This window comes from Paramisgurnus dabryanus, chromosome 2, assembly GCF_030506205.2.
Source record: "Paramisgurnus dabryanus chromosome 2, PD_genome_1.1, whole genome shotgun sequence".
Classification (NCBI taxonomy): domain Eukaryota; kingdom Metazoa; phylum Chordata; class Actinopteri; order Cypriniformes; family Cobitidae; genus Paramisgurnus; species Paramisgurnus dabryanus.
The window spans coordinates 34,054,197-34,063,375 of NC_133338.1; the positions used below are offsets into that span (position 1 = coordinate 34,054,197).

General features: G+C 38.3%; 1 protein-coding gene across 2 annotated transcripts in view; it reads left to right on the plus strand.

The window, feature by feature from the left end:
* Window positions 1-8,972, plus strand: part of cep89 (centrosomal protein 89) — a 66,133-nt gene extending 57,161 nt beyond the window's left edge. For both annotated transcript variants that reach the window (XM_073812644.1, XM_065289522.1), the window contains exon 20: window positions 8,066-8,972. In XM_073812644.1, coding sequence (XP_073668745.1) covers window positions 8,066-8,381 — 316 coding nt within the window. In that variant the 3' untranslated portion in view covers window positions 8,382-8,972. The remainder of the gene's footprint in view (window positions 1-8,065) is intronic.
* The last annotated feature ends 207 nt before the right edge of the window (window positions 8,973-9,179 follow it).

The following is a 9,179-nucleotide window of genomic DNA, read 5'->3' on the forward strand; positions in this document are numbered from 1 at the left end:
CACTTCAAGGCTAACAAAAGCCAATAGAGCTTATGTGAACTACAGTACAACCTTTCCAAGGTTGTTATGAGGCTGCACCTGTATTTGAAAGAGTGCAGCTGTTATTACATCCATGTTTTTGTTATTAAAGGTGCAATGTGTAACTTTTAGAAGCATCTCTTGACAGAAATGCAATATAATATACATAACTACATTATCAGTGGTAGGGATGTGATGACAAATGCCGATATACACTGTTAATACCTGGCCGATAACTACTTTGAATCGCACAGCTGTATACGATATTGTGCACAGCTTTTTAATGTACTATGACTTTTTATCAGTAATCAATCTGAAATCACTGTTAGTTTGAGTCGTTTATAACAAGCCTTTGAAAAAGCAACACTCGTCAAACATAATCATTTATTGTCATGAAAATACGTTAAAAAAAATTTGAAGACAAGCAATATAAATGTATGCCATGTATGCGCGCAGTGCTGAAAGCACACCTTTTCACTGACATAATGACGCATTGACGTGCATTTGCGAGCCTGTTCCATTTACATGTTCTCCGAATGCTAAAGAGGAGCCTCGCCTAGCCTCTGAAGGAAGTGACTTGGAGGGACCAGTCCTTCCAAGGAAGTTTCCTTAACTTTGGCTGTTTCTCAATATGTGTTCTTCAGCGATCTTGCGTCCTCGCTATACGTCATCATTAACAGTCGAAGTTCAATTCCAATTCTCAAGAACGCAAGTACAGAGGACGCGTGAAAACCCAGATGTGTTCTTGATATTGAGGATGCATCGAGTGCAGACTTGCGCGTTGAAATCTGGGGAGGTCACGTGACCAGCAGGAAGATTGCACACATCTCAATTCTCACAAGTGTGTTCTGTGTTCTCGCGACCTTCTGAGTTCGTTCTTCCGAGGTCGCCTGGCAAGACCAGTCTCCACGAGAACGCAAGTCCATTCTTTGCGTTCTTGGAATTGAGAAACACCTAAAGACTGGTGTAATGGTTCTTCTTCTTCAGCGCATATTGAGTTTCTGCACGAGAGCGCCCTCTGGCTTTTGGATGTAGTGGCATTTCACCGTAATTCATTGAGAACCATAGCAAGCATCATCGTCCAATATATTGGTGCACCCCTAATCAGTGGTGTATAAATTCCTTACATATTGAACTGGAGTGCTTTTATTACGTTAGAATGAGCCGTTTTTATCTACAGACACTGCAGGTCTCCTTACACGGAAGTTGCGATCATATTTCTACAGGAGCCCTAAATGGACAAACTGCTCTACAGAGTGTGTTTCATCCCTACGTTGTCTCAAACATCATGTTTTCCTGTGGGAACTACATAGTTGCTCATTGCGATTCAAAATTGAGGTTGGTTGCAATTTGCAATCACATTGCGAGATACTGCATAAAACACATTACACCATTAAAGGGATAGTATGCCCCCCCAAAAATTAACATTTTGTCATCATTTTCTCATCCTCATGTTGTTGTAAACCTGTATGAATTTCTTTTTTCTGATGAACACAAAAGAAGATATTTTGATAAATGATGGCACGCACACAGTTGATTGTAACCAAAAACAAATACAATAGAATTTCATGGGTACCATCAACTGTGTGCTGCTTACAATCATTTATCAAAATATCTTCTTCATCATTTATTACAGTACTTCCATTATATTTGTTTTTATGTGCTATCAAGATGCTAAAAGATAATTTTAAGTTATAAAAGTTATATTTTTCAAAAGTGTGTAAAATGTTTGCTAATGTAGAATGAGTTGGTAATTTCCAAACTCTTGACTGACACTGTATTTTCATCCAGTATTTGCAGTAGAGTCAAAGTGCACACAGCACACACATCTCATTATGGGCCGGTCTGTACCAGACTGTCAGACAGTCAAGACAGTATACAGTTACCAGCTGAGGACAGAGAAACTTGCATACAAACACACACTTTTGGGATCAGATCTGCTCTGCTGTTTGGACTGAGCAGTCCAAACAGCAGAGCAGATCTGATCCCAAAAGTGTGTATGTATATGCAAGTTCATCTTTATAATATATGACACCAACTTTTTTGAATTTGAGCAATGTCCAACGCAACTGAGCACAGAGCCTCCTCTCTCGCTCGCTCTCTCTCTCTCGCTGGAACATCAAAGCTCGTTTTGAAGTTGCTTTCTATAAGAGTGAGCTAGTATTTTAAATTTCAGCATTAACTAAACTAAAAGCATTTATATCATCAAAATTTCTCTCCCTCAGATGAGATTTTTTGGAACTTTTTTACTTTCAAATTTAAGAACTCATATGCAAAACCCTCTAAGTGCATCATGTTTTCTTGTAAATTAACATTTTTATCACACTCTTAATGGATTTTGCCAACAAACTTGTATTTCTGAATAACCTGAGGCTGATTAAGCAGATTTTAAGCGATTGTATTTGATCTTTTAATATGTGCATTTCTTGGCTGTAAAACTCTTGTGATGATTCACTGTTTAATGTTGTAATCTTATAAGATGCGTGTGTGTGGTGACTGTTATGTGTCCTCTGCTTTAGTGATGTGCTCTCTTCGTGACTCATTGTCTGTGTAGAGGAACATTTAAACTGACAGGTACACCCAATTGCAGAATTTGGGTTTGCATGCTAAACATTTTTTATAAATCAAAGTCAGTTTGCAGTGCTGGATGTAGGTAAGAGAGAGGTAGAAAAACATTTATGTGTGGGCCAAAGGTGGCTGTCAATCAGTCCGGCTATTTGGCTTTAGAGTTCCAGACTGATATAATCTCCGGCTAGCTAATCTTTGCGGCTTGCATTGCTTCTGCAGGCCACTAAAACTTTAGCTTTAAATCATATAAAGACTAGTGTGTGTGCTCTGAGATTTCTATGTAAGAACGAGAGATAAAAAGCTTGCTTAAATGCTCAAATGTCACCTGGCTGTGTTAGAGCGAGGGAGCATGAAAGAGAATAAAAGATTAATGGATGTTGTTTGTCAGTTATACAATATATGTGCGCTTTTTTACTTTGTCTTGTGTAATTATGTGCACATGATGTACCATAACTGTCATTGTATGAATCTATTCACAATCATCCGTGCTGTTTTGAATAAAGTTCTGTTGGGTATCAGGTCAGGGTTAATGTGTTCAAGTAATCTGAACCCTGGGCATTAGACATCGTTGCTGTGCTGTCACCCACTCTCAATTCACTCAAGTTAGTTTTCGATCTGTAGTTTGTGCATTTTCTGCCTTGCCTTCACAACTTTATATATAAACCTGTAAGTTTTTCTTCTAAACATCTGTCACTCTCCCTGTGTAGCTAGTAAGTGCAGATTATGGGCCAGATTTACTAACAACTTGCCCCAGCGCAAAAACCATAATTTTGGTGTTAAATAATGACTGTGGGGATTTACTAAAGACGTGCAGTGAATCATTAGCACTGAAAAGGTGTGGTCTAGTTATTTTTGCGACTGACCTTATTGCATATGCATTTATAGGAGTTTCCCTTTCAGACACAAACTTTTTGGGAGGAGATTATTCAAATTATTCACTTAATGCGATTTACTAATGTTTGCGCGTGTTCTGACTGGTATTTGCGCCATTATTTAACGCAGAAAAAAGCATGTCTTAAATCATTTTGCGCTTGAAATGGCTGGAATTGTTGCTAAAAAAGAGGCATCCCAGAGAGCAGAGAGCGTGTGTTACAAGGCATAGGATTGTGTTAAAGGAACACGCCCACCTTTTGGGAATTTAGCTTATTCACCGTATCCCCCAGAGTTAGATAAGTCCATACTACCTTTCTCATCTCCGTGCGTGCTGTAACTCTGTCTGACGCAGCCCCCGCTAGCTTTGCTTAGCATAAAGACTGGAAGTGAATGGCTCCAGCTAGCATACTGCTCTCATTAAGTGACAAAATAACCCAAACATTTTTCTATTTATGTGTTGTGATTTGTATAGTCACACCGTGTACAAATAACAAGGTCATATGAGACACAGCCATCTTTTAACAGTATACATACAGGGAACTATTTTCTCAGAAGGCAAAGCACTGCTACTTGGGCGGAGTCCACATCTCACTGTGCTGACAGAGAAACTGTGCTATCACAGTGGCGTAAGGCCGCAACTGCACTTACAAATGATAATCCACTTGAGAAACCTGACAGACCTGCCTGGAGGTGGCACAAAATTTGGTCAAGGCAGCCGCCTCCAAAATCTCTATGCAGTAAAAAACCCTGACATATGGGTTTATGTGGGTTTATGGTTCATCCTGTTAGGGTTTTTAACTACAACCTTTTGGTTACCAACTTAGATCTTTTACCACTATGCTAAACCACTGTAATAACACAAAAGACCACAAGGTTAAAATGTTCTTCTTCTGACGTTAGGCGTTTACCAGTAAATAATAGTTTGGTTGATTTTTAAGGCGTCATACAGGTGGTACAAAGATGAAATATATAACTCATAGTGGCTGTTATATAGTGACGCTTAAAAATAAACCACAACATCATTAGTTGAAATTCTTGTACTCCCATGTACAGACTCTCATAGTGCAGTGTTTACAAAGTTATCTCTCTTTTACTATCTCTCTCATTCCTTTTTTATTTTGTTTGCTTTGATGCTAAAACCAGCCAGTTCAATACTGGTCTCCCTCTCATCTTTTATCTCTTGATGTTTACCACTCAGACGTGTCACTCCTTTCCTACGGGCCCACTCAGGCACGTCTGCTCTCTTCTGTCTCCCTTTTGGCTACCAGGTCATAAGAAGGAGACCGAAAGCAAACACTACCAATCGATTGATCGGGCTGTTATGTGTCAGCATTATGTGAATTATAGCAGAAAAACCCATTAACATGTAAACATTGTTTTTACAAATGTTACTTTGTAATTTATGTGTCCTGAATTTTGTCTGTGCAGTCAATATTATTAAAGTTTTATTCTTGTTTTCACCCATATGTCACATGACCAGAACCTGCAGTTGCAGGGCCCTTATAGTTAAGTAATGTTAAATGAAACCTTATTGTCGGTATACCAGGCTTGTGCACAATTCAGAATTTCAGAATTGGCCTCCATTCAATTCATGTATTGAAATTTGAATTGAATTGACTCCGCCCTACAGGAAGTTGAATTGGATTTGGAATTGGAATGACAGGAAGTGGAATTAAATTCATGGCAATTCAAAGAAATTCCTCAGTAACACAACAGAAAGAATTTCACATACATTCAGTGTTAGGAAAGTTACTTTGGAAAATTGTTTGGCAACCATTTTAAATATTTGGTTAAAGTAAAGCATTCTGGGAAATGAAGTCATGTTCCATCGTGTTCCACAAAATTACAATTACAAAAAAAACATAATTATTTGTTATGTGACTAGAGTTTTTAACATTAATTGCTGGGGGAAAACATTTCCTGTTAATGTAATCTGTACAAGTAGTTCAAACTAATATAATTTATAGAATATGTAATGTAATCATATCTGACATATACTCTAAAGCTTCATTTAAAATGTATATGGATTTCTTTGAATTTCTATTGAATTGCAATTCTGCTTCCTTGATTCAAATTCGAATTGTAATTCTAGATCCTGTTTTTGACATCAATTCAAATTCAAGAATTTAATTGGAATTAGGAGTCATTCTCAATTCAATTCTGAATTGTGCACAAGCCTGCAGTATGTGTGTGTGTGTGTGTGTGTGTGTGTGTGTGTGTGTGTGTGTGTGTGTGTGTGTGTGTGTGTGTGTGTGTGTGTGTGTGTGTGTGTGTAATATAATAGAACAATACAAAAATTAGTCTTATGTTTAAAGAGATTTTGAGTCCCCCTGCCTTCCCTACCCAATTAATTTTTCCATGAATCCGCTATGTTAGGAGCTAACGGTCATTATGTTTAAAGTTAATTTTAAATGTCATTGCATTTTGGTGGCTTGATTATAAACAACTTCAACAACAATAAATTAATGGTTTTAAAGAAGAATATGTTAATAAATATATGATGTGGCACTACACTAAGTGGTACAGCTTTTCTTTCTATACACATATCATTTAAAGTATCATTTTGGCTGTATTATTATTTGTATCTCCTTCAAAAATTGCTTTTGGGAAAATTTCGTTTTATTGTGCCCACAACTGTTAAATGAAACGTACTCCCATGAGGATCAACTATCAATGAACAATACTAAAGAATTTATTTATTTATTTACTACAGCATTTATTCATGTTGTTAATTTCAGCATCTACTAGCACATTTTGTTATTAAAGTACAGTATCCGTATCTGTTGACATTAGCAAATGGACAATTAAATAACATTAACATTAATATACATTCACATCAGACATCCAGATGTGTTTTCAGCCCTTCAGTCATGTGTCTCTTACAGATCTCATTCTTTATCACTCTGTCCTACTGTCTGTTCCCATATCTGACACTATTGATCAGATGACCCACCTACTGTACTGACAGCAGTCTCTTGCTCTCTCTGTCGGTCTGTCTCTCTCTCACTGTTATAAATCTCTAAGGTGACAGGCCAGGGTATTTGTATGCATAGATAGGGCCTTGTTTGGCTTTTGCTGAGATGGCACAATATGTAATGAACAGAGAGGAAGAGGAAAGGGAGAAAGGGCATCAGCAAGGAGAAAAAAAAGAGGTGCGATCTTATTAGACATTCAGAATGTGACCAGCTGAGATGACAAATATATAGAAGCATGATTTCCTGACTCTCTTGTAAGTTCATGTTTTGAAGAGAGCAACCTGTATGACAATGCATGAAAGGGATAGTTCACCCAAAATGAAAATTCGGTCATCATCACTATCATGTTGTTACAAACTTATTTTGACCAAACTGATTATAAGCACCATTCACTTCATAGTATTCTTTTTTCCTGTGTCAATGATTCATCAGAACAAAGAAATCTATACAGGTTGGTAACAACATGAGAGTGAGTAAATGATGACAGAAGTTTTATATTTGCATGAACTATCCCTGTTGCTGTCACAAGCAGTTTTGTACAAAAAGTAGATTTTAACTGTTTGTGTTTATTTTAAATGAGAAATGCAGGCTCAAGATTGGAGGTTCAAAAATGGTGTTTGATTTGACTGTGAGTTTTGGTCAATAGTGTGATAGTACCACTGATCCTTACAGTAAAATCATTTCATTCCCATTTTTCCTGATACACTTGGACCGTGAAGCAAAACTCCTACCAATGAAACGGATAGGGTATATACTGTACCAGCACTGTATATTCCAAAGATTTAAAGGCAGCAAGTGTGCTTCAAGTATTCAGCTTCAGCTTGATCTCTTCAAATGATGAATGTAGACACATTAACATAATGTTGCTTCTGCAGTAAGTGGAGTCTGAGGTGGTGAGAGGAGGCGAGCTTGATTTGTATCTCACAGTAAAGAGATGACTCTGCCAGAGGTAAGTATTACAGTATATTGACGCAGACAGACAGAGGAGAAGGTGGCAGCTTTAAAACACATCATAATAATGCAGACCAGCATCCCACAAAGTAGAGGGCACTTACAGAGATGACGTGCCACCTTGCCCCCGGTGAAAGAGAGATAGAAAGCTTGTCACAAACCTGTGCGTGCGTAAAGGCGAGGCTGTGCGTCAACAGATGGTCCAGCTAATTGATCTATCATTACCACAGCTTACACGCCTCCAGATAGAAAATCAAGCCATTTGGTCATCTCCCTATGTCTCTCTCTCTCTCTCTCTCTTATGTATGTGGCTCAGCACATTTGTAGTTAAAACCTGTTATTATGGCACAGCTGAGCTCTCAAAAGCCCCATGTACAGGTCCACTGCAGGGTACAAATGATTGACGGGTTGAGGATTTAAAGATGTGTGCGTGTAAAAGTTTGACAGTGTGTATTGGGAATGCTTGTGTGTGTATTTAGATACCGGCTGAATGTCATGCTTTCATGATGCTGAATTTGACGTGACGACTTTGAACTTTTCACTGTAGCTAAAACTAGAGAGCTGATGGCAAGCCCGACTAAATGGTGTACCTTTTAGATTGGAGGTGGAAAGCCTAATCATATTGCATTCTCTCTCTCTCTCTTTTTTTTCTTTCTTTCTGTCTGTCTGTCTTTTTTTAGAGAGGTGGAAGGTGAATTAGAGGTGGTTTGGGAGGCAACTACCAAGGAGAGTCAGCGGTTGAGAGAGGTGGTGTTGAGGAAAAGATCGCTGAGTCCAGCCACTATGGCTCCAGTCCTACGCAGCACTTTCAGCCAGTCCCCTGCCAGGATCCCGCATGTAGAGGATCATTTGTCCAGCACAGTTCCCCCTCTCTTCACCTCCAGGCAAAATTGCGATCCCTATCCTGTACACTCCAGCCCCATGTTTGAATCGGACTCTGACCAGCACCAGAATCCATCGTCTGATGAGAGTGAAAAAAACAGGCAGGACTTTTAATCCTAATATTTCCATATCCTTCTTAACAAGTGTTTTGAGTTCATGAATTCATTTTCATAATTTAGCTGAATGCTTAATGTGTTTTCATGTAAAATACATGAGACTTGTATTGTAGTGCACGCAAATAGATCAGTCTATTAGCTTTGGCAGATGTTCTTTGATGCTTTTTTACATTACATGTAGATGTAGTGTGTAAATTATAGGTTGCTTATAATTGCTATCCTGGAGAAGGGGAGGACGTATAGTGTTTATTCAGCAACTGAACTCATTTTATAAAGGAACTGTGACAGTGCAGTTCTAGCGGGCGATACACAATAGCACAAGAATGAAATGAATGAAAGATTAACAAATCTCCCTCTCTCTCTCTCTCTCTCTCTCTCTCTCGCTCTCTCTCTCTCTCTCTCTCTGATAAAAGACCAACACAAAAGATTGCACTGTCTACTAAGGTTGTTCTTTATTTATTTTTTATGATAAGGACACAGTGGGTGCCACAATGTTCTGTGAAAACCAACATATTGTCATATTATTTGTGTTTGCACAATTGCAGAATTCCCTTATGAAAGGTGTCGGAATAAATGCTCAAATTTAGGACTCGTGGGACTTTTGTGTTATTGTTCAGCATCTTGCTGTTTCCATAACTTTGAAAGTAAATTTTGTCAGTCACTGCGTTTGATTTAAAGATTTGATCAAGAGATTCTGTGTCTAGTCAGCACAGAAGGGATGACAGCCAGATTAGATGCAATAAATCAGAATCGAATACTACAGAGGAAAAAACCATTGCACCACTGCCACTTCACT